The sequence below is a fragment of the Chiloscyllium punctatum genome, chromosome 41 (genome assembly GCF_047496795.1).
Source record: "Chiloscyllium punctatum isolate Juve2018m chromosome 41, sChiPun1.3, whole genome shotgun sequence".
NCBI classification, from domain to species: Eukaryota; Metazoa; Chordata; class Chondrichthyes; order Orectolobiformes; family Hemiscylliidae; genus Chiloscyllium; species Chiloscyllium punctatum.
Genome location: NC_092779.1, coordinates 21,113,409 through 21,140,281, shown reverse-complemented (window position 1 = coordinate 21,140,281; position 26,873 = coordinate 21,113,409). Strand labels below are relative to the sequence as shown.

The following is a 26,873-nucleotide window of genomic DNA, read 5'->3' as shown; positions in this document are numbered from 1 at the left end:
AACACTGATAATAGCAGGAGAAATTTGGTTTCCATAACTGTTATTGTTTTCCTGAGTGTTATAATCTTGGTTACTGTACTGAAGTATTGGACTTAGCTTGGAGATTTCAGAAGACAATATAGGTAGCAATAAGGAGATGGTGCACCCTTAACGGTGTGCGTTTTCAGATGAGGCTACATACAGAGGTCACTCTTTTGAGGTACTAAGGCAGCAAGAGTTTTCTTGGTACACTGGTCAACAATTACCCTTCAATAGGATTTCCTAACAAAGGGATTCTGGTAATTTTTCTCATTGTTTGCTAGATTTTATCGTGTGCAGTTTGCCTACAATGATGTTTCACATAATATAATGAAGCACATTTGAATGCCCTTTGGCCATGAAAAATCCTACACAAATTCAAAACCTTTCATTTCCTTTTCAATGCACCATTGCCCATGTCAAGCTTTAGGGACCACCATCTTGGTTATTAGATAGAAAGCTTCACGAAGATGAAGTTCAAATCCTTGCTTGGTTTGGAATATTTTGTTCGATAAAGTAGATTTACTACGAAATAGCTATACACAAGAGCTTCTTACACCGCTCTATCCTAACTTGACTTGAAGATAATGTTTGAATACTAGGAATAAAATAGAACCTTTTAAAATTTGTTAATTATCATAAATGGGTACAGAATCTCATGCCACATTCATTCAATCCCATTGCAGCTTATCTTCACCTTTTAGACCTGCTGTCATAGATCAGACATTGCATTTCAGCACATGCTTTGACTCACTGAGTAATGCAATGAGTTACTTAAAAACCCTTACCATGTTTAAGAGACTGAAATTAAAATATTGACCAGTTGCTACACTGCTGGATATATGTAATTGTGCTTTTTTTTTACTAACGCCATAAATTATGCTGAGTGTTTTACATTTCAGAGAATATAGAGGTATTAACCTTGCAAATACTATGACTTTCAAATGTTTTAAAAAAAGAATCTTTTACAAAATAGTAGTTCAGATTTCATCCAATAACCTGATTTAACATGACTTCCTGAGGGAGAGAATGTAATACCCATGATACAGTTTATTTAGATTTTTGGAAAGGTTCATGCACTTTCTGTCTGAACATACAATTTAAGAGGAGGGCATTCAAACCTTCATGAATTTTTGCCCCATTTTCCATTGTTATCAGTAATTATTATTGATGTTGTGCAACTTTTGATTTCTAGCAGTGTGGTCTTCACTATGGGAAGACATTTACTACTAATAAAATTGTTTCTCGTCAAAACAATTCTACTATTAATTTCTGGCATGGAACAGACAATTGATTTTTGAGTCTCATTGCATACTCAATTCCATAAGGTAAATCTATTAATTTCAGAAACTTACTTTGCCATTCTGTCATGCAGATGTGCATTAGTGTGCAAAAGAGTGAGAAATCTAGTCTATAGAGGTCTTTGTCATTTATTATGCTTGAGTGATAGTCACAGCAGTGAGAAAGGTCATTTAACTTGTCCAGTCACAGTTCCTCCCAGAGCAGACTGTTCCTTAAATTTTGTCTCCGACACGATCTCTGCAAGGTCATTCTGAATACTATATTACCTAAATGCATCCTTACCACCATTAGTCCTGATCATGTCTTTTCAACTTGTACCTATGCCCAAAAAGAACAGTTTAACTTGAAATTGTGCTCCAAATCACCTTAACATTTGGCAATCAGCATTGTGGGTCTTCTCTAAATTTCTACCTTTCTGGACATTTTTCTTCTGCTTTACTGATTGCAAGTGAGGGGAGTATTTAAGCTGTAGCCTTATCAAAATTTACAAATCTACTGATTGGTCAACAAATAGAGTAAATAAATATTAGACTTTTGTTTTATGTAGCAGCTTGACATGGTAATTGTTCAGTAACTTTAATGACTGCATCTTTTTTAGCAACCTTCCCTACCAACTTCCAAGATCAATGTCACTCATTAAGTAGGACTCCTATTTTTGTTGATCTTCTGCATCTGATTAAAGCATAGTTTGCTTTTCTATGAATCTTTGGCTTCATCAGCTTCAGCTGTGACACATGCCTTTCCTGACCCTTTTTTGCCATCGACTAATGCAGTTACTCTCCTCCAGCGAGTCTGCCACGAACATCTTCATCTGTTACAATGGGTTCTGCTTCACGTTAAACTGTGGCTCTGGTCCCTACATTCTAGAAGCTAATTACTGATCCAATAATATCCACCCCCATATTTCAGATACATCTGGCAGATCTCACCCAGGTGCAAAGATGTAACAGAATATCTGCCTCTATCAATCCAAGATTAAAAGCTGAAACCAAAGTCAGACCGTGGGTGTGCAGTGCCGCTGTGCTCGCGACATGCTTTCTATGTGAAACTTGGACTCTACACCAACAGGGCGTGAAGCAATTAGAAAGATTACACCACAACATGCACTCTCTTTCATGGAAATTGAATGGTAAGGCACAGCAACAGACAGCAATGTGGTGCAGCACGCCAACATAACCAGCATTACAGTCAAAGATGTGCAGGTGCATCTCCAGTGTACTGGACATGTCTGCAGGTCAGATAAATGGGATCCCCACTCATTCTATGGCCAGCTGATAACAGGAAACATTGCAGTGATATCCTTTTCAATCTTTGGTTCAGGGTATGACGTTAACCCAGAAAGCTTTAAAAGTTTAGTAAAGGCCGCAGTCTAGGAATCCAATATGAAGCACGGTTTCAGGCACTTGAAAACCAACATTATGAACAGCAGAGTAAAGCTGATCACATAAAAAATTACCAGCAATTGTCAGTGGTCTCAGATTTTAAGGTCTGGTTTTCCTGACTACATTCCTTCCTCATATTCCCTACAGGAATATGTTGCAGAATCATAAAGGCTTACAGCAGAGGAGGCCATTTAGTTCATTCTGATGGCACTGTCATTGGGATGTACAGCACGGAAACAAACCCTTCGGTCCAACTTGTCCATGCTGACCAGATAGTCCCATTTGCCAGCACTTGGGCCCATATCCCTTAAATCCTTCCTATTCATATACCTATCCAGATGAATTTTAAACGTTGTAATTGTACCAGCCTCCACCACTTCCTCATTCCATACACGCACCACCCTCTGCATGAAAAAGTTACCCCTTAAGTCCCTTTTAAATCGTTCCCCTCTCACCTTAACTTATGCCCTCTAATTCTGGACTCCTCCACCACAAATAGACCTTGTCTATTTATGCTATCCATGCCCCTCATGATTTTATAAACCTCAAAGGTCACGCTTCAGCCTCTGACACTCAAAACAGCACCAGCCTATTCAGCCTCTCACCATAGATCAAACCCTATCCATTTAGCTTCACTTCCTTTCCTCATAGCTTTTTAATTTTTTGTCTGTTTTTAAATATTTATCCAATTAAAAACGTTATGGATTCTACTTTTATCACTGCTTGTGGCACTGTAGATCACATCTTAGTATGCATTTGTGGCAATGATCTTAAATTTATACGTCCTAGCTACTACCTCAGAAACTATTGAAAATAGTTTTTCCTATATTTATCTTATCAGAACCCCTCACATTCTGAACACCTGCAATCCGAAATAATCAATGTTCTTGCTTCTGTTGAGAAATTTTCCTTGTTCTCCAAATTGGTGACATCGGAGGGAACTACTTATGTGCGGTCTTACTATCATATCCTTCCGAGAGCATCCAAACTGGACACAATATTCTCCTGTATGTCAAGTCATTGATAGACATAGAGGAATATTGCCCATTTGTGGTCTATACCCATTCTCATAACTTGTCTGCAGCTGTTGCTAACACTGTACTCACTTGAGGTTTAGGATTGCCCATGGATATGGGCACAAGGTGAGTGACTGTGGTAACGAGTTGACAGTGAAGGATTGTGGCAGCTGATTGCAATGTTGTCATGGCTTCCCTAATTTGTCAGAGGCAGATCCTTTGATCAAGGAGTGCCCACGAGTGAGGGGTTTTCCCTGGAAGCCCACAAGCACATGGACAGCATTTACTTTTTGGGCTCCATCCTGCTCTTCATTCCCACCCAGAAAGAAAGCCACCTGCCTAATGTTACATGAATATTAGCCTCTCACAAGGGTATTGATTGCCCATTTGACAGTCTCAAGCTGCCACAGGGAGGTCACTGGATTCCACTAAAAATGTCAGAATTATAGATCATTAGGTACGACAAAGAGACTAAGATAGGAAACGTAAGGGAAATTAGAGAAAAGATGACAGGCAGATGATGGGAAGGCCAGAAAGTGTTAAAATTTTGACAAATGTGAAAAGGGTTTCATTTTAAACAAATCTGGAAACTATATAGCTTAACAATTCTTGCAAGTTAGAATTTCAAGAATATGGATTATCGTTCATTTACTTTACACCTATGCTCCTTTTGTACTATTTCAGTTTGTTTACTTTCATAACTTTGATAAGTACATAGAAAATCTTCAAAATTTGTATCAGCTCTGTTAAATGACCTGTTTAGGCATAGAATGATGATTTAAGTACATGGTACTTGAGCACAAGGCAAAATATAACTGCAAGCTTAAATTTATCCCTGTTATGATCACAATTAAATACTTATATATTTTTAACAGATGCTTTGCGATCATAATTGGTGCAATCATTTTTTTTTTAGATTACTTACAGTGTGGAAACAGGCCCTTCGGCCCAACAAGTCCACACTGCCCCGCCGAAGCGCAAGCCACCCATACCCCTACATCTACCCCTTACCTAACACAACGGGCAATTTTGCATGGCCAATTCACCTGACCTGCACATCTTTGGACTGTGGGAGGAAACCGGAGCACCCGGAGGAAACCCACGCAGACACGGGGAGAATGTGCAAACTCCACACAGTCAGTCGCCTGAGGCGGGAATTGAACCCGGGTATCTGGCGCTGTGAGGCAGCAGTGCTAACCACTGTGCCACCGTGCCGCCCATAAATCATGTTCTGACTCCAAGAAGTTAGTCATAAGCCTATAATACGCTAACACTAGTTGATGCTTGATCTCTTCGTTTGATCTCTTCGAATTATTTTAAGTTAATGATCAAGAAAATTATGATTAGTTTTATGAAGGCGTTGAGAGATTGGTGGAAACACGAAACAAAACAAAAACATTGTACTGAATTTATTTGCATTTTTGATGAACAGAAGTTTTGAAATACATGAAGTTCACTAAATACATGGAAATTAGTTAGCAGAAAATGCTCTCAAATGACGTCTCTTCCATGAAATTAAAGCATTACAAATCCAACAATGTTCACAATTCTTGCTATTTAAACTTACTGATGGCAAAACTGCAAAAGTACTGTCTGCTTTAATGCATCAAGTCTTTTAAGAGGCCCTAAAAATAACATATGGGAAATACTAGAAAGTAAGCTTGCAATATTCTCTTTTGGATCTGGACTCATCACTGTCTTTTAAATGCCTTCTTCTGACTACTTTTCTTTTCATGTTTGCAACTTCGCAAAACTGTGCCACTCCCAGGTCAAAAACTCTGATTATGTCCCTAAACCACTAAGAGTTGCAGATTACATTTTTAAAGTATACATGACAAATATCGAGGAAACTATGGATAAACTGTAGGAATTTTAGAATTCTACTTCAGTGGTTTAAGTATTAATTTAAGTTGGTTGGAAGAAATATAGATAGTAGAACCATTTTTAAAAGAAGGCTAAATTCTGTCATGCTGTATAAGGTACCCACACAACCACAGGCCTTTTCACCATCAAGTCTTTACCATGCTTCGTGTTGAAGGTCGAAAACAGGTAAGCTGTAAGTGCATACTGCTCTTGAATTTGTTGAGGAGCTCTTCAAGTAACCTATCATGATGAAACAGCAGTTAGCTCATGATTCATTCCCAACAGTAAACAATCGCATTTTAGTTTATTCAAGGTTGAAATTTTTAAAAAATTGTTTAAAAAATTGTGATTAATCTTAAATTGCATTGAGCATTTAAGTCAGTTTATCTTGGTTTTAACTGCGAATTTAATTGACATAGTACAATGCAATCTCTGTGTTTGTTTCATTATTGGCATTTGTGATTTTCATCCACAAAAACTGAATGAAACAAAAATCATGCTTCCCTTTTTCTAAAATAATAACAAATATAAATGAAACTTGTTCACAAAAAAGTGTATTAGACAGCATAGACTTGAGTTGCGACGTATGTTGGGGAAGATGTAAGCTATCTATGGATGGACAAAGCAACCAGAGAGTGGAACAAGAACTCAGGCCGTGACCTGAGGAAGGGTGGACGGTGGCCAGATATGGAATCTAAATGCCTCTCAGGTTAGGCACACATTCAGAGCTTCACCAAGACAGTCAAACACAAACTGAGGTAGTGGCCTTGGCAATAAGAGGGGTGGAGAGGAAAATACAGGATTAGGATCTGATCAGGAGTGTTAAACATGAACATCAGCTGTGACCTGTAGTGGGAGGGTGGGCAGGGGTGTAAACTGGAATCAGGATGAAGTCAGTCCCTGGCCAAGATATGAGCTATTTATTCAGATTGTGAAACAACCACAGATTCAAGCAGAGCACCCAGTACTGGAGGAGCAGAAATTGCCACAAGTTATCAATCCCTACCTCACCATCAAGTCAGCAGATAAAGGGGGTGCAGTGGTAGTCTGGCGCACTGACTTCTACACCGCTGAAGGCAGACGCCAACTCAAGGGCACCTCCTCCTACCGCCCCCTCGAACATGACCCCCCCAAATCACCAAACCATCATCTCCCAGACCATACAGACCTCATCACCTCAGGAGATCTCCCACCCACAGCTTCACAGCTTCCAACCTCATAGTCCGGGAACCCTGCACTGCCCGGTTCTACCTCCTTCCCAAGATCCATAAGCCTGACCACCCTGGCCGACCCATTGTCTCAGCATGCTCCTGCCCCACTGAACTCATCTCGACACTGTCCTATCCCCCCTAGTCCAGAAACTCCCCACATACGTTCGAGACAGCACCCATGCCCTCCACCTCCTCCAAGACTTCCGTTTCCCCGGCCCCCAACGCCTCATCTTCACCATGGATATCCAATCCCTCTACACCTCCATCCGCCATGACCAGGGACTGCAAGCCCTCCATTTCTTCCTCTCCCGACGTCCCCAACAGTACCCTTCCACTGACACTCTCATTCGTTTGGCCGAACTGGTCCTCAACCTTAACAATTTCTCCTTTGAATCCTCCCACTTCCTCCAGACCAAAGGGGTAACCATGGGCACCCGTATGTGCCCCAGCTATGCCTGTCTCTTTGTTGGCTATGTAGAACAGTCCATCTTCCGTAATTACACCGGCACCACTCCCCACCTCTTCCTCCGCTACATTGATGACTGCATTGGCGCCACTTCGTGCTCCCGCGAGGAAGTTGAGCAATTCATCAACATCACCAACACATTCCACCCTGACCTTAAATTTACCTGGACCATCTCTGACAGCTCCCTCCCCTTCCTGGACCTCTCCATCTCCATTAATGACAACCGACTTGACACCGACATTTTTCACAAACCCACCGACTCCCACAGCTACCTGGATTACACCTCTTCCCACACCTACCTCCTACAAAAATGCCAACCCGTATTCCCAATTCCTCCACCTCCGCCGTACCTGCTCCCAGGAGGACCAATTCCACCACAGAACACACCAGATGGCCTCCTTCTTTAGAGACCGCAATTTCCCTTCCCACGTGGTTAAAGATGTCCTCCAACACATCTCGTCCACATCCCGCACCTCCGCCCTCAGACCCCACCCCTCCAAACATAACAAGGACAGAACTCCCCTTCCACCCTACCAACCTTCGCATAAACCAAATCATCCGCTAACATTTCCGCCACCTCCAAAGGGACCCCACTACCAGGGATATATTTCCCTCCCCACCCCTTTCCGCCTTCCACAAAGACTGTTCTCTCTGTGACTACCTGGTCAGGTCCATACCCGCCAACAACCCACCCTCCCGTCCTGGCACCTTCCCTTGCCACCGCAGGAATTGCAAAACCTGCACCCACACCTCTTCCCTCACCTCTATCCAAGGCCCCAAAGGAGCCTTCCACACTCAAAGTTTTACCTGCACACCCACCAAAATCATTTATTGTATCCGTTGCTCCCGATGCGGTCTCCTCTACACTGGGGAGACTGGACGCCTCCTAGCGGAGCACTTTAGGGAACACCTGTGGGACACCCACACCAATCAACCACTCAGCGGAGGACATGGAGATCCTGGGCCTCCTTCACCGCCGCTCCCTCACCACCCGACGCCTGGAGGAAGAACGCCTCATCTTCCACCTCAGAACACTTCAACCCCAGGGCATCAATGTGGACTTCACCAGTTTCCTCATTTCCCCTTCCTCCACCTCATCTCAGTTCCAGCTCAGCACCGTCCCCATGACCTGTCCTACCGGCCTATCTTCTTTTCCACCTATCCACTTCACCCTCCTCTCTGACCTATCACCATCATCCCACCCACATCCACCCATTGTACTCTATGCTACTTTCTCCCCACCCCCACCCTCCTCTCATTTATTTCTCCACCCTTCAGGCACTCTGCCTGTATTCCTGACGAAGGGCTTTTGCACGAAACATTGATTTCCCTGCTCCTCGGAAGCTGCCTGACCTGCTGTGCTTTTCCAGCACCACTCTACTCCAGAATCTGGTTTCCTGCATCTGCAGTCATTGTTCTTACCTAAACATTACAAATATCAAAGTCATTGTTTTTGATTCACTATAAACATTGCACTAATCCCCCAGTGTTATTCACCTCCCTGGGAACTGAAGACAGAAATAGACTATTTGCTATCTAGTTTGATACTGAGGTGAGCTTCCAACTGCACATCTGTTAATCACTGAAACTGTCTATTTTCAGATTTGTAACACTGACCAACACTGATGGAAGTGGGCGGCACGGTGGCACAGTGGTTAGCACTACTGCCTCACAGCGTCAGACACCCGGGTTCAATTCCCACCTCAGGCGACTGACTGTGTGGAGTTTGCACGTTCTCCCCGTGTCTGTGTGGGTTTCCTCCGGGTGCTCCGGTTTCCTCCCACATTCCAAAGATGTGCAGGTCAGGTGAATTGGCCATGCTAAATTGCCCGTAGTGTTAGGAAAGGGGTAGATGTAGATGTAGGGGTATAGGTGGGTTATGCTTCGGCGGGGCGGTGTGGACTTGTTAGGCCGAAGGGCCTGTTTCCACACTGTAAGTAATCTAATCTAATCTACCACGGCTCATCTAGTGTTGAAACCCTCAACCATGCCTTAGTTATTTCTTAACCAGACTCATTCAACACAATCCGGGCTAATTTAGCATTTTCAATCCACCATAATCTTAATATCATGTCAAAATCTGCTGTCTAGGTTCTGACTCACACTAAATCCTATTCATCCCTTACCCTTGTATTTGCTGAGTCTCACTGGTTTTTGGTAAAGAATGCCACCCTAACAAAAAAGACTATGTTCTCCAGAATTAATTTCAAAGTATAACAAGCTTTGTTAAAACTTAGTATAACTTACTTTTTATCTGCTCCATTGGAAAGTTGGGGCAGTGCTTCAAGGGCTTGTTTGAAGCTATAACTAGACAGTCAGAACAGAAAACGGAGAGAAATACACAGAACTCAGTGTCTAAAATATTTGGAGACATAATACTAAATTAAGGCAACAGATTAAATTTTATTTAACATGGAACAATATTGACTAGGTGAGATCAGATAGTTCAAGATTAGTATGGATTAAGAACTTGGCAAGTGCTAAGTCAAAAGCAATTATTCTAAACTAAACTATACTGACTATAGGTTTCAGTAGAACTCTAGACAGAACCTAACTAAATGAAATCCATTTATAAAGAGCAGTTAAGTAGATTCTCTAAGTTCTATATGTTCAGAACTGTGATATTTTAAGAATTTATTACAGTTTGGCCAATATGTTCGATTTTCTACCCTAAATAGAGTTGTCATAATTCTTTGATCACAATTCAGTAGATTCCCCAACAGACACAGGAGACAGTGAGGTCTACAGATGCTGGAGATCAGAGTTGAGTGCGTGTTGCTGGAAAAGCACAGCAAGTCAGGCAGCATCCGAGGAGCAGGAGAATCGACATTTCGGGTTGGAGCCCTTCATTCCTGATGGAAGGCTCTGGCCCGAAACATCGATTTTCCTGCTCTTCAGATTATGCCTGACCTGCTGTGCTTTTCTAGCACTACACTCTCAACTCTGTCCAACACACACAAACGATTCTAGAAGCAAACACTAGATCACCTGATATATTTTCTTTTAAAATAAATGATGCTTTACTGCAACCATTAACAAGGTACTTGAGTATCACAGGAGTGGAAGAGTCATCTCACTAAAACGTAAAACGTATATCATCACTACTTAAAACGGACAGCATGAAAAATGCATTTTTAAAAGTCATTTGATGGTGATCTGTCAGGTTACACTTAAGACTTTGCACAATTGTACCAGGATGTACAAATTCTTGCAACAGTTAAAGATCTTGAACTGACTGCCAAAAAGCTCTTTTGGAAACTGCAATAATCAAAATGATGAAACTATGACTAAACTTTCCATCTTACTTGCTTTCAGGAGTCAGGAATGAGGCAACAGCATCTTTAAGAGCACAAATTTCCAGCCTGGCCTAAAGAAAAAAAAAGATATCTTATTAAGTCATAAAGATATACAACATGGAAACTGACTCTTCAGTCCAACTTGTTCTTGCTGAACAGATATCTTAAATTCATTTTGTCCTATTTGCCAGTACTTGGCCCATATCTCCTTAAACCATTCCTAATCATATACCCATCCAGATGCCTTTTAAAATGTTGTAATTATACCAGCCTCCACCACTTCCTCTGGCAGCTCATTCCATACCCGCAGCATCCTTTGTGTGAAAAAGTTGCCCCTTAGACCCCACTTTCAAGGAACTATGAACCTGCACTCCAGGGTCTCTTTGTTCAGTAACACTCCCCAGGACCTTACCATTAAATGTATAGGTCCTGCCCTGATTTGCCTTTCCAAAATGCAGTACTCTTCATTTATCTAAATTAAACTTCATGTGCCACTCCTCGGCCCACCTGAACAAGATCCTGTTGTACTCTGAGGTAATCTTTATCGCTGTCCACTACACATTTAACTTTAGTGTCATCTGCAAACTACTAACTATATCTCCAATGTTCACATCCAAATCATTTAAATAAATGGTGAAAAGTAGTGGACATAACACTGATCCCTTGTGGCACAAAAGTAACCTCCGTCTTCTACTTTCGAGCCAGTTCTATATCCAAATGGTTAGTTCTCCCTGTATCCCATGTGATCTAACCTTGTTAACCAGTCTACCATGAGGAACTTTGTCAAATGTCTTATTGAAGTCCATATAAATCACGTCCACCACTCTGCCCACAAGAATCCCCTTCATTACTTCTTCAAAACCCCAAATCAAGTTAGTGAGATATGATTTCCTACGACAAAGCCAAGTTGACTATCCCTAACCGGTCCTTGTCTATCCAAATACATGTAAATCCTGTCCCTCAGGATTACCTTCAACAACTTGACCATCACCGACGTCAGGCTCACGAGTCTATAATTCCCTGGCTTCTTCTTACTACCTTTCTTAAGTAGTGGCACCATGTTAGCCAACCTGCAATCTTTTGGCACCTCAACTGTGACTATTGATGATACAAATATAAACAAGCAAGGGGCCCAGCAATCACTACCCGAACTTCCCACAGAGTTCTACGTACACCTGATTAAGTCCTGGGGATTTATCCACCTTTGTGCATTTTAAGACATCCAGTACCACCTCCTCTGTAATATGGAGATTTTTCAAGATGTCAACATCTATTTCCCCACATTCTGTATCCTGTGTCCTTCTCCACAGTAAACACTGATATAAAATACTCACTTAATAGCTTTGCTCTCAACATTCCTTCGAGCTCTGACTCTCATCTAAAACATTCATGCAATGTTATGCTGTCATATTAAATAATACAATTATTCTGTATGATCCTCTCATTCTTGAGGTTGGTACTTTTAATAGTGTTGAGCTGTGCTGTGACACACAGTACATCAATACCAAACTTCGTATTTACAACATACGGCTTGGGCAGAAATCACTGATCCATACCTTCCAATCCAATTAGTAAAACATGGAATTATTTCATGACTATATGGAATATAAAGTGGAATAATATCTTGTGATCTAAAATAATGGTGTGCAGAGGGCAATTTGAAAGTCTGCAGATGACACAATCTTAGAAGAATAGTAAATTGTGCGGAGAACAATATAAAACTTCAGAAGGACATACACAATTTGGCGGAGTAGGCAGATAAGTGCAAGTTAAATTTCAATCCACAGAAGTGAGAGGTGATGCAGTTTGATTGGAAAAACAATACTAAAATATTGTTGAAAGACAATATTAAAATGCACAGTACAATTCTAAAGGGGGTGCAGAAACAGAGGAATCTGGGTATACATATCATTGAAAATGGTAGGAAAGGTAAACAGAGCAGTAAATAAAACATCAGCTTTATTAATACAGATACATTGTGTGAAGAGATCATACTGAATTTGTATTTGACCTTAACTGTGTACAGTTCTGGGAGTCATGTTATAGAAAGGATTCAAACACAATGGAGAATGTGCAGAAGTGGCTTATAAGAATGGCTCCAGGGTTGAAGAACTTCAGTTATGAGGACAGAGTGAAGAAGTTGGGGATTGTTCTTCCTGAAGAGAAGCCAGTTAAGAGTAGATCTGATACAGGTCTTCAAAATCATGTGTGGGCTGGAGAGTTGACAGGAAGAAAATGTTCCTGCTCATAAAAGGAACAAAAACACGGGTATAAATTTAAATGATCTGCAAAAGAAGCAAGGATGAAGTGAGGAAAACACTTTCACACAGTGGGTAGTTAGGGTGTGGAATGCAATGCCTGGAAGTGGAGGGGAGACAAGTTCAATTGAGACATTCAAGAGGAAAATGGATGACTATTTGGATAATTAACGTGCAAGGGTGTGGGGAAAAGGCAGAGGTTCGGCACTAGGTAAAGATGCTCATCTAACAAGTGTTCTAACACATGTGATTCTGTGGTAATGGGAAAATTCATCTTGTATTATATAAATTCTAGTATCAAGGGTCAATCAAATCATACAACATCATGCATAAAAACAAGTGGTGGAGAAACTCAGCAGGTCTGGCAGTATCTGTGGCCAGAGAAACACAGTTAATGTTTTGAGTCCAGTATGACAACCCTTTGAAAAGGATCTCTTTCGGCCTAATTTCTCCAGTACTTTCTGCTTTAATTTCAGACCTTTAGCACCCGCAGTATTTTGCTTGTATATAATCTTATGCTGGCTTTACAAATCTTGCATTGGATCAAAGTTAACATGTCAATAGATGGATGATGAATCAGGATGGCATGGCAAATTTGATGCCTACATATTGGTAATGCGTACTTTAATTTCTCCACAAGAGTAATCACCAATTAGCAAACGATAGAAGGCTTCCCCTTAAGGAAGACTAGAGGTCAGAAAGGAAAACGGAGAGCAAGTTACATTGCAGTTCCATATGTCTATGATGGTCGATTCCATATACCTAATGAACAAAAATGATAACACACCACCAACTGGAACAGAAGTGCAATATGTAGGTGTTTTAAATCCCATTTGTCCCCTACTTCTTCATCCTGATATACAATGATTAATATTAAGCTTTAACCTTATCCATCATAGATACAAGTTAAAATGCCTTCTTTCAAACGTCACTTCTGAAGTGACATCCTTATTCAAAACAACACAAAAACTGTAGGTCAGTTATTTTAAAATCTGTTTTTGGGAAAATGCTAGAGTCTACCAAAAAGATTTAATAGCCGTGCATTTAGACATATATAATATAATCAAGCAAGAGTTAGCCTGACTTCATGGAGGGGAAATTATGCTTGATATGTTTACTAGAAATCTTTGAAGCGGTGATAAGCAGGATAGATAAAGGGGAACTAGTGGATGTAGTATATTTAGATTTCCAGCAGGTGTTTGAAAAGTTACCACATGTTAAGCTACTGAAAAGAGTCCAGGGTGTTGAGTAGTATATTGACATGAATAGCGGATTGGCTAACTAACAGAAAATAGAGAATTGGGATAAGGGAGGCATTTTCAGGATTGTAATCCATAACTGGGGAGTTGCACGGGGATCAATATTGGGGACACAAAAATTACATTATATATTGAATTGAATGAAGGAAGTTTTGTACTATCACCACATTTGCAGATAACACAAAAATAAATGGGGAGGCAAGTGGTGAGGAAAATACAAAGAGTCTGCAGAGGGACGTAGACAAGTTAGGTGAGTGGGCAAAAAATTGGCAGGTGGAATGTAATGGGTGAAATTTGAAGTTATACACATTGGCAGAAAGAATACAGGAGTTGAATATTATTTAAATTAAGACAGACAGAAAATTCTTCATCTCAAAGGGATTTGGGAGTTCTCATGCATAAAGTAAAAAAGTTAGCATCCAAGTTCAACAGGTAACAGGGAAGGCAAATAAATGTTAGGCTTTATTTCAAAAGGAATGGAATATGAAAATAGGGAAGTCTTGCTAAAACTAAACAAGACACTAGTTAGATAACACCTAGAATATTATGAACAGTTTTGGTTCCCTTACCTAAGAGGAAACATATTGGCATCACAAGCAGAGCTGAAAGGTTCATAAGGTTGACCCTGAATATGGAAGGATTTTCTTACAAGGAGAAATTGAATAGATTTGGCCTATACAGGTGGAAAAAAATAAGAGGAGCCCTTATTGAAACATATAAGACTCTAAAGGGGCTTTGATAGGACAGAGAGCTAGAGGCTGTTTCCCCTTGTGAGAGTATGCAGCATGAGTGGCATAATTTTGAGTAAGCGGTCACTCATTTAAGAGAGAAATTAGTAATAATTTCATCTCACAAAAGGTAGTAAATCTATGGAATTCTTTAAATTAGATGGCATAGAGGCTGGGTTATTAAGTATATTCAAGATTGTGATAGACAGATTTTGTTTAATCAGTAAGGGAATCAATGATGAAAGAAAAAAAGGCAGAAAGTGAAGCTGAGCCATAATCTCATTGAATGGCAAAGCAGACTTGATGGGCCAAATGGCTTACTTCTGCTCCTACATTTTCTGGTCTATATTAGATCAACAATATCTGTAGTTATGTCGAATATTGATCTCATTAGAAGGTTATTTGCTTTTGATTACTAAGTTTCAGCTTTGGTGGTGCTACCCACCACAGGAGTCCTGGTCGAGCAATATCAGTTAGACAAAGATTGTCTGCTCATTATCACATTACCGTAGTTACACTGAGAAAGTACTCAAACGGCTGCAAAATGCTTCAGAACTTTAAGCTTTTTTTCATGTTTATTCATGGACAGTTGGCATCACTGGTAAGGCTGACATAGTCACCCATTGGACTGAGGGGCATGCTAGGCCATTTCAGAAGGCATATAAGAGTCAACCATCTTTTTTTTGGTCTGGAGACTCATGCTGACCACTACAGTTAAGGATTGGAAGACATTCTTCCTTAAAGGACATGAGAATAGACAGGGTTTTACAACAATCAATGCTGGTTGTTATAATCACCATTACAGAGAACAGCTTTCTATTCCAGATTTATTTTTTGAATTTCAATTCCACTTGCTGCTATGGTAAGATTTGAACTCATATCCCCAAAGAAATCACCTGGGGTTCTGGATTACTAGTCAGAATTTTAGAATCATAGAATTTCATAGTACATAATGAGGGCCCATCATTTCTGTACTGGTTCCCAAAAAGGCTACCCAGCTAGTCCCATTCTTCAGACCTAAATCTGTAGCTCTCTAAATTTCAAATATATATTCAATCCTCTTTTGAAATCTACTATGGAATCTGACTCCACCACTGTCCAGGCAGCGCATTCCAAACACTAACAACTCTTTGTAAAGAAGCTTTTTCTCATCTCACTCCTAACAGTCTTGCTTACAATCTTGAAATTGTGATCCTCCGTTACAGACATATCAACTAGCGGAAACAGAATCCTTCATTAATTGTTCACAATTTTGAACACCTCAATAAGGTCACATCTTAAATCTAGTCTGTTCCAGGGAGAACAAGTGCAACTTCTCTAATCTTTCCTGTATCTAAAATTCCTCATTCCTGGTATCATTCTCAAAATTCTTAGAAAAGGTACCCAAAATGAACACAAGACTCCAAATATGGTTTGATCAATTACTTGTGGATGTGTAGCTTCACTTCCTTGCATGGCCTCTACTTATAGACCCAAGGATCCTATAAGCCTTCTTATTAAGTATTTCAACATACCTGACCATCTTCAAAGAATTATGCACTTGAACCCTGAGGTTTTCACTGGTCCTGTACTCCCCACAAAAGTTGTATCTTTGAGCCTGTAGTGTTTCTCCATATTTTTCTATATCAAAATGCATTACCTCACATTTCAGATGCACTGAAATTCATATGCCAGCCAACGGCTCATTTGGCCAACTTGTCAATGTTTCTCTGAAGTCACTCAGCATCTTCACAATTTACTATTATTCCTAGCTTAGTACCATCTTCAACATTAGAGATTTTGCCTTACCCACCTTCGAATCATTTGTGTGAATCAAAATAAGTGAAGGGTTCTGACACCGATCCCTTGAGAACACCACTTTCAACTTGTTTCTAGTCTGAGAAATGCCCATCTATATCTTCCCTGTTTCCTAATGTCTATCCAACTTCGAATCCATGTTGCCAAGGTCTCATCAATCCCAAAAATTTCTAATTTGCTAACCAACCTGCCATGTGGCACCAGACCAAATGCTTTCTGAAAGTCCAAATATACAACATCCACAGTGCTACCCTCATCCACTGTCTTTGGTGTCTCATCAAAAACCTCAAATAAATGTCAGACATGACCTGCTTTGACAAAGCTACGTTGATTGGCCAGTATTAACTCATTTCTCTCGAAGTGTATATTTAAGCTTATCCTGTATTACGGCCTCCATCAGTTTTCCTTTTATTGATGTCAAGCTGGCAGGTCTGGTAATTTCCTGGGTTATCCTTTGCCCTTTTCATAAACAATGGTATCACATTTGCAAGCCTCTAGTCCCCGAGGACTAATCTTGTGCTCAACTAGGACTAGAAAATTTCACTAACTGGCTCTGCAATTTGCTCCCTTACCTCTCTCAGCAATCTAGGATGCATCCTGCCTGGGCCTGGAGACTTCTCTACCTCAAATGCTCCAGCCGTTTTAGTACCCTTTTATTAACTATCACTGTACTGTTCAGTTGCTCATCACTCAGATTTTCAACTTGGCCATTGTCACAAACTTCTATTTTTGTAAAGACAGAAACAAAGTTTTGATTTACTATCTCTGCCATACCCTTTGCTTCACTTAGCAGTTTACCCTGCTTGTTCCCTATGGGCCCCGCTCCATCAGTCACTAATCTTTTACTATTATTATGGCTGAAGAACATTTTACAATTTGTTTTAGCACAGCCTGCCATCCTTTCCTCACTGCTTTCCTTATTTCAGTGCTAGCCTTTCTCCTGGTTTTGAGATACACTGCCTGATTTCTATTGCTTTTATTATTCTCGTATGCATCATGTCTCCTTAGCAGCATGATGGCTTGGTGGTTAGCACTGCTGCCTCACTGCGCCAGGAACCTGCATGCAATTCCAGTCTGCATGGAGTTTGCACATTCTCCCAGTGCCTGTGTGGGTTTCCTCCAGATGCTCCGGTTCCCTCCCACAGTCCAAAGATGTGCAGGTTAGGCGGATTAGCAATGCTAAATTACCCACAATACCCAGGGATGTGCAGGCTGGGTGGATTAGCCATGGGAAATGTGAGGTTAGGGATTGGGAAATTTCATCCTGTATTATGTATTCTAGTATCAAGGATCAATCAAATCATATAGCATCATGCATAAAAACAAGAGAAAGGGTAAGGGGGTAGGTCTGGGTGGGATGCTCTTCGGAGCGGTGGTGTGGATTTGTTGGGTCAAATGGCCTTCTTCCACATTGTAAGGATTCTATGATTATTTTTTCATCAATATTCTTACTCATCCAGGGTATCCTAGCTTTGGATACCTCATTTATTTCTCATGGGTATTTACTTAGCTTGCACCCTATTTATCTATCTTTTTTTAAGTCTTTCATTTTTCATCCACTGTTTTATCTATCAAAATGCATTTGTAATCAGCCTGCTTTAAGTTTAAATTCATTCTCACTATTTTCTGGAACATTACATTTCCATTCCTACCAGGAAGAAAGCTGTACTGGATCCAGTCCAAGTCTTGGTGACAGCACAATCTTTCCTATTATGAAAGAAGTGGCCATGATTTGGAGGTGCTGGTGATGGACTGGGGTGGACAAAGTTAAAAAGCACACAACACCAGGTTATAGTCCAACAGGTTTATTTGAAGCACTGCTCTTTCATCAGGTGGTTTAACTGTGAAAGAAGTAGTGTAAGGTTTTATATAAATGTAAGTTCTTCCTTTATGCTAATGTCATATGAATTTTCAAGATTTTATATAAAAGCAGAGTTCAGAAATACTGTCAATTCAAAATGCAATCGAAGCTTGTAAACATAACCATATCCTCAGCATAATCTTAATGGAGCAGACATCAAAAGCAAACTGTCTCATTTATAACAGGTGCAGTCATTCCTAAATTCTTGCTATATATGCAGTTCTGATACTGTTCAGGTTGCAGAGCTCTACAATACTGTTTAACTTGCAAATCTTAAGTTAGTTGTGATGTGATGATAAACTATTGGGCACTGCATTAACAGTCCTCTGATAAGTGTCATAGGAACACATTAGTTTTGGCTGAAACTGAAAGCATTACCAACTGGATACCCAGTGTTTGCAATATCTCCCTGAAGCCAAGAGTGAGTCTTAGCTCCTTCACTGGATGATAAAGCACCAGATCTAAATGCTTTCATGTAACAACCTTATCATCTAAGGGCTGTTGCACCACAGACCACATAATAGTGTAAGGTAACAGATGCCATGAACCGTTACATACTGTTTCTAATTTAGTAAGTTTTTTTGGCGAATTAGCTAAGTGATTCAAGTACCAATGTGAAAAATAACGATATACATTTAAAACAACAGAAGTGACCGAACTCACTTTTTTCTCATATTTCCAAAACTTGGAGAAAATAAGCATTGCTGTCCTAATACTTAACTATTTTAAGTATATTTTCCACTATCTTGAGTATGACTGTCACTTTCAATTTGTCAGCCAAAACATGACCACATGTGATTAGCTAAGATTTTCTCATTGTAATTTGTCATAACATGCTTTGTTGAAACCACTTTAGGATAATCAGACAATTGCTGCTGTGACTGCTGCTAGGGTTTAAAAGTGGTTTAGATTAGATTGCCTATTCAAAGGAGTTTCAAATGATACAAACTAACTAGTATTTCACCGTGATAGGATGTGTAGCTCTTCTGAGATGAACTACAAGACAAAAAGCATTTCCAGAGGAATGATCAAAGTTTGGTCTCCATCCAGTTCAGAATGATTTGAGGCCAGCCATTACCTATTGAGATTAGAAAATGGACTACATCAGAGCAACTTGGGCAAGTTACAAAGATGTGACTTTTGCTCATCAACCTAAATACCTGGAAGTAACTGCAAATCATATAAGCTGCGCAATGTACAAAGTACTTTATTATGGGCTTGGACGATGAAAGGGAAGATGGCAAGGATATGCACTGTGGACTGCATTTTGATCATAGTGATCAGAAGGTCAAAGGTTGTGGACACTGTTGCCATTTGTCACTTGGAGCAGCAGTTACTTTCTGCAGCAGACCACAATCCATTGTGTTGGATCCTTTAAATTTACCCAAGAGATAGTGTTTCTGTTTAACATCAATATTCAAAATGCAGACCTCAGTCAGAAAAGCAGTCCTTCAGAAGTTCAAGTTTCAGAATTAAGTTCCCAAGATAGTAACTGCTAAACCTAAACCTGGCTCACACAAGAACAAGAGTCATAATTTCAAGGACAGAAGAACGCAGTTATTTGTACTGAGGGCAATGGACTGGAATGGGAATGCTACGGAATTAATGAAAGTTTATGCAAGGAACGACGGACACTAAACGGACCTGTTTCTACAATTAATCAATAAATAAGTTTGGCACTGATATCTCTCAGCTGGTAATTCCTTGGAATGGAGATAGGTTGGGGAAAACAAATGGTTTGGCAAAACTTATCTATCTTCTTTTACCTGTGGTAGACAGGAAAGGGTGGACTTGTGCATCAGGTAAATCAAGCAATAGCAGAGCTGGTTTCCTAATTTCACTCTGATTGGTTCACTAATGATATATTAAGTGAAGAAAAATCCAAACTACAGCTAAGTAGTTTGATTCTAAAATACTTGTAGTGTTCAGGTAAACAGAATTATGGGATGAAAGTGGGGGTGGAGGAAGAAATGTAAAGTAAAAAATCATATTTAAACAGAAATGATAACTGAAAAATATTCAGATATGGAATTGACTAATTAAGGTTTGCATAAAAGACCAGAACAGTCCAGATGTATTTTACTGTGGGCTTTAGGCTGTTCAGATTGTAAAATCTGTATGCAAGTGCATGACATCTGCACCACTGCATTTAGACACATACCTTTCTCCTCATCTAGTACTAAGATCCACAAGACAGAAACTCTGGTTTCATTCTGGTTCAGCAAATCAACATCTGAACAAAACCTTCTGAGGCATGGGGGTGGGGATGTGGTTTAACTCTTCTCAATCTTAGGTTTGACTTTAGTTTGCACACAAAAGAATCTCATTCCAGTATCAAAGCCATTCTCAATCTAAATTTGCAACTGGATGAATACATTTCCAAACCTGTATTCCACTAGTTTTAATTACTTAATAAATTCACAAGCTATTACCTAGGGACAGGAGTACAAAGCAACTACTGAGGTTTAACCTATCTGTAAAGAGTTTCCATACTATAGTATACAATCTATATCACTACTTAAAATTGAATGTCACAAAATAATTTAATTTAACAAAGCATGTTTTAAAATGTCTATGCATATGAAAAACTAATCTGGCTAATTTTAAAATTGAGCTGAATGAACTAAAGCAAAGGCTAGTATAGTAACACTGATCAACCATTCAGACACAGTAGGGTTTTTTTATGTAATGCATTATAACCAAAGTCAAAATAAAATTTAGCCAAGTAAATGAATGAAACTCTAGTACTCTAATACCTGCAAAGCTCCATTTCGGCTGAAAGATGACACACATTGCATCAGTCGGCTCAATTCTTCAGTAACAGCTTCTATAATCCGTGAAAGAACCCTTGGGACAAGTTCCTTAGAAATTGTAAACACCTATAAATACACAAAAATATTTTGTTGAAATAGGATGTTGGCTTACTTAATGCATTATGATCATCTTTTATCTTGAAGAGAATTTCAACTTCCAAATACCAATTGAAAAATACTGTCTGGGCAGCAGAAAAGTTATGTATGCAGTTCCTTTATGAATGCCAGATCTGACATACTATTGTATAAGTCATCATCTTAAATTCCCATCTTTGCATATCCCTATTTTCTTTACCATTATCATATACAACTTCATATTGGGTAAGAACTGGTCACTGCCTTTTATCCTATTCACCCTCTCAGCCATCACAACCCATTACTGCCTCTCCTTTCAGAATGCCTATTCTCATGAACCAAAGTCCTGCCATCCATTGTGGATGATTGTATTAATATCATGGTCTTGATGGAAAATTGGTAAAGGCTGATGACAGCTTTCCCTCTAAACAAAGCCTTCTTGCCGAACTGTGACTTCCATATGCCTCACACAAACTGCCATGGTATCTATGTTGATCTCATCAACAAATTCTATTTACGTTTTATTCCCCAATTCTCTGGCATATTTTTCTTTTTTCATTATCTCTCTCTCTCTCCCTCTTGTACCTCTCAAACTTTACATACAACCCTTATTCGATACTACTATCTAATTTGCATGTATCTTCTTCTTTCTGTCTCTACAGCAAGAAACTTCTCATCATTTTCAACCTCCACCCCAAGTCATCATGCTTCCTGTCCTAAGCTCAATGCACTCCTATTCTCTGTCAATCTCTCACTTCATATAATGCCTCCTACTCTACCCTTTTGACTTTGCCATCTTAATATTCCCTCACTACTCCCATTCCACCAGTCCCAGATAAGGGTGCCCCCAATTATTTCCTGTATCTATCATCCATTGTTTTCTCCTCTTCCAACCAAAGTTCACATCTGTATCCATCATTGGAAAACACCTCCCCTCAAACGCCACAACAGTACTTTCAAATGTGGTCCTCTATTCATCACTCATGTCTGCTGCCACCAATCTGTTCAATCCTGCCCCCATCGCCACCTCTGATACCCTTGTCCCCATTAAAAGTCTAAAAACGTATCAATATATTCAGTCACTTGAACTCCACACCATTCTGTGATAGGGATTTCCTGAGTGAATAAATATTTCCTCTTCTCAATCCTAAATGGTCTACCCTCTCTCCTGAGACTGCGTCCCCTTGTTCTGGACGTCACAAACAGGAAATATATCCTCTCTGCATCTAGACTGTCCAGTCTGTTAGAATTTAGATGTTTCAATAAGATCTCCTCTTATCCTTTTGAACTTTCGCGAAAAAAGGCCCAGATGAACCAATTTGTCCTCAGAGGACAGTCCTACCATCCCCAGTATCAGCCTGGTGGAGCTCCACTATATTTCCTCTATGTCAAATATATTTTTCTAAAGTAGGAAAGTCAAAACTGCATGCAATCCTTCAGGTATTGTCTCACCAAGTGCAGCATGTTACCCCTACCTCTGAGCTCAGATGTTCTTGAAATGAAGGCAAATGTGACATGTGACTTTCTAATTACCTGTTGCATGTGCCAGTCTACATACATTGACTAGTATACAAGAACACCCAGATGATCCACACTTACCAAACCACTACTATTTAAATAGTATGCTTTCTTTCTGTTTTTCACACCAAAGTGTATAACTCCCATTTAGCCACGTTATACTGCATCTTCAGCGTGTTTGCCCACTCATTCATCTTGGCTAAATCATCTTAAATCTTCCTTGCATCCTCCTCAACTCAAAATCCCACTCAGTTTAGTGTTATCAGCAAACCTGGAAATGTTGCATTTGGTTCCCTCATCCAGGTGACTTACAAATATTGCCAATAGTTAGGTCCAAAGCAGTGATCTTTCTGGAACCCTACTCATCCCTGTCTATCAGCTGCAAAATGACCCATTTATTCCCATATTGTTTCCTGTCTGTCAAGCAATTCTTGATCCATAGGTAAATACATCCAAAGTTTTACCTGCACACCTACAAATATCATTTATTGTATCAGTTGCTCCCGATGTGGTCTCCTCTACATTGGGGAGACTGGGTGCCTCCTAGCAGAGCACTTTAGGGAACATCTCTGGGACAACCGCACCAATCAACCACACCGCCCTGTGGCCCAACATTTCAACTCCCCCTCACACTCTGCCGAGGACATGGAGGTCCTAGGCCTCCTTCACCGCCGCTCCCTCACCACCAGACGCCTGAAGGAAGAACGTCTCATCTTCCGCCTCGGAACACTTCAACCCCAGGGCATAAATGTGGACTTCAACAGTTTCCTCATTTCCCCTTCCCCCACCTCACCCTAGTTCCAAACTCCCAGCTCAGCACTGTCCCCATGATTTGTCCTACCTGCTTATCTTCTTTTCCACCAATCCACTCCACCCTCCCCTCCCCCACACACCTGTTGTACTCAATGCTACTTTCTCCCCACTCCCACCCTCCTCTCACTTTCTCTCCACCCTTCAGGCTCTCTGCCGGTATTCCTGATGAAGGGCTTTTGCTCGAAATGTTGATTTTACTGCTCCTCAGATGCTGCCTGAACTGCTGTGCTCTTCCAGCACCACTAATCCAAATTCTTGATCCATGCCTATTGCATGTGATTTCACTGTGCCCATTCACCTCTTCGGAGGGACCCACTCAAAAGCCTTCTAAAATCCAAATATACCACATCCACTAGTTCTCCCTTATGCAGTCTATTAATTATATTCTCAAGAAACTCCAGGAGATTTTTAAAGCACGATTTGTCTTTTATAAATCCATGCTGGCTTTGTCCAATCCAATGAAAGCTTTTCAAATCTACTGTTATCACTTCTTTGATAACAGATTGTAGCTACTCCCCACAACTGATGTCGGGTTAACTGATCTGTAATTCTGTTTTCTCCATCCCTTCCTTTTTAGCAGGGTTGCATTTACTACATTCCAATCTGTACGAAGTACTCCAAAGTCTATGGAATATTTAATAATGACTACTAACGCATCCAATATTTCCCAGGAAACTTCCTTTAGTAAGACCATAAGATATAGGAGCAGACATTAGGCCATTCAGCCCATTGATTCTGGATTAGTGGTGCTGGAAGAGCACAGCAGTTCAGGCAGCATCCAATGAGCAGCGAAATCGACGTTTTGGGCAAAAGCCCTTCATCAGGAATAAAGGCAGTGAGCCTGAAGCGTGGAGAGATAAGCTTGAGGAGGTTGGGGGTGGGGAGAAAGTAGCATGGAGTACAATGGGTGAGTGGGGGAGGGGATGAAGGTGATAGGTCAGGGAGGAGAGGGTGGAGTGGATAGGTGGAAAAGAAGATGGGCAGGTTGGACAAGTCTGGACAAGTCATGGGGACAGTTACTGAGCTGGAAGTTTGGAACTAGGGTGAGGTGGGGGAAGGGGAAATGAGGAAACTGTTGAAATCCACATTGATGCCCTGGGATTGAAGTGTTCTGAGGCGGAAGATGAGGTGTTCTTCCTCTAGGCGTCGGGTGGTGAGGGAGCGGCGGTGAAGGAGGCCCAGGACCTCCATGTCCTCGGCAGAGTGGGAGGGGGAGTTGAAATACTGGGCCACGGGGTGGTGTGGTTGATTGGTGCGGGTGTCCTGGAGATGTTCCCTAAAGCGCTCTGCTAGGAGGCGCCCAGTCTCCCCAGTGTAGAGGAGACCGCATTGGGAGCAACGGATACAATAAATGATATTAGTGGATGTGCAGGTAAAACTTTGATGGATGTGGAAGGCTCCTTTAGGGCCTTGGATAGAGGTGAGGGAGGAGGTGTGGGTGCAGGTTTTACAGTTCCTGTGGTGACAGGGAAAAGTGCCAGGATGGCAGGGTGGGTTTAGGGTGGCGTGGACCTGACCAGGTAGTCACGGAGGGAACGGTCTTTGTGGAAGGCAGAAAGGGGTGGGGAGGGAAATATATCCCTGGTGGTGGGGTCTGTTTGGAGGTGGCAGAAATGTTGGCGGATGATTTGGTTTATGCAAAGGTTGGTAGGGTGGAAGGTGAGCACCAGGGCCGTTTTGTCCTTGTTACGGTTGGAGGGGTGGGGTCTGAGGGTGGAGGTGCGGGATGTGGACGAGATGCATTGGAGGGCATCTTTAACCACGTGGGAAGGGAAATTGCGGTCTCTAAAGAAGGAGGCCATCAAGTGTGTTCTGTGGTGGAACTGGTCCACCTGGGAGCAGATATGGCGGAGGCAGAGGAATTGGGAATACGGGATGGCATTTTTGCAAGAGGTAGGGTGGGAAGAGGTGTAAATCCAGGTAGCGGTGGGTTTAACTCAAACACAGAGAATGCTCGAGAATCTCAGCAGGTCTGGCAGCATCTGTGGAGGACAGAGTTAATGTTGGACTCAAAACATTAACTCTACTTCTGTCTTCATAGATGCTGCCAGAGTTTCTCCAACATTCTGTGTACAGAGGAACTTCGATTATCCAAACGAGATGGGCGAGCACTTTTCCATTTGGATGATTAGTTATTTGGTTAATTGATTCCTCTGGGCCTTGGGGTTTTCTGGCAAGTCTGCTCCCCGTTCAGGAGACTAGGCAACAGCACGTTGCCCACAAGCCTCCATTCCCCCCCAACCCCGTCCGCTCCCAACTATATCCACCCCACCATCTGCTTCCAACCCCTTCCCTCCCCACCCGCACTCCCGACACCAACCCTGTCTGTCCCCACCCTGCCCACCCCCAACCACCCCCTCTCGTCCTGTCCCCAAGCCCATCTGCGCCCCCTCGCCCACACCCCCATCTACTCCCAAACACTGTCCGACCCCCGTCTGTGCCCCCCCCCCACCCTCAGCAGCAGGACTGTACACCAACAGTAAGACTGCTCCTGCCATTGCGGGGTAAGTCTCCAAATAGCTCACACACGCACACGTTTTACTGCAACCTTTTGACAGGTTCCACCTCTGCCCTGTACAAGAAAATGTTGGAGAGATTATCTGGGAAAGGCGGGTTTAGGGTACACCCCAATGTAGAACTCCAAGGAAAGTGTGGGGGGGGGAGAGAGAGGGTGGGAGGTCAGTCATTTGGAAGCGGTGCCTGGACTCTACACGACTGTCCTCAACAGCTTTTCACTGAGCTGAATTCGTTGTACCTGTAATCATTGTACCTGTAAACAAAAGACATGATCAGGGTTGAAACAGCTCTTTGATATAATATTTCCATCAGGATCTTGAGATCCCCTTCGGATAATCAGAAATTCGGATAATTGAGATTCCTCTGTATTTGTTTCAGATTTCCAGCATCCCCAATATATGCTCTTTGTAGTCAGTGGATGCTCTGATCCACATTAATTTTTCACATTTAAGTTTCCAAGGGTAACTGTAAAGAGGAGAAATAGTGCCAGCTCTAATAAACTGTGCAAAGCTCCAGGATTCATGATTTAATTGACAACACAAATCAGAAATAAGGAGCTATGGTACGGACATTTTCTGATTGCTCCTTAACTGAATCCACCTAATGCAAACAATATTTCACTGCTATAGTCACCCAGCCAATCTAACTTCTGTGTCTCTCCAAAAGACATGACTGCACAA

At 41.2% G+C, this 26,873-nt stretch overlaps 1 protein-coding gene across 5 annotated transcripts in view; it reads right to left on the bottom strand.

Annotated features, from left to right (window-relative positions):
- Positions 1-5,112: 5,112 nt before the first annotated feature.
- Positions 5,113-26,873, bottom strand: part of exoc2 (exocyst complex component 2) — a 308,570-nt gene continuing 286,809 nt past the window's right edge. For all 5 annotated transcript variants that reach the window (XM_072560529.1, XM_072560533.1, XM_072560532.1 and 2 more), the window contains 4 exons: positions 21,214-21,336; positions 10,564-10,625; positions 9,506-9,565; positions 5,113-5,821 (listed from right to left, as the gene is read on the bottom strand). In XM_072560529.1, coding sequence (XP_072416630.1) covers positions 5,728-5,821; positions 9,506-9,565; positions 10,564-10,625; positions 21,214-21,336 — 339 coding nt within the window. In that variant the 3' untranslated portion in view covers positions 5,113-5,727. The remainder of the gene's footprint in view (positions 5,822-9,505; positions 9,566-10,563; positions 10,626-21,213; positions 21,337-26,873) is intronic.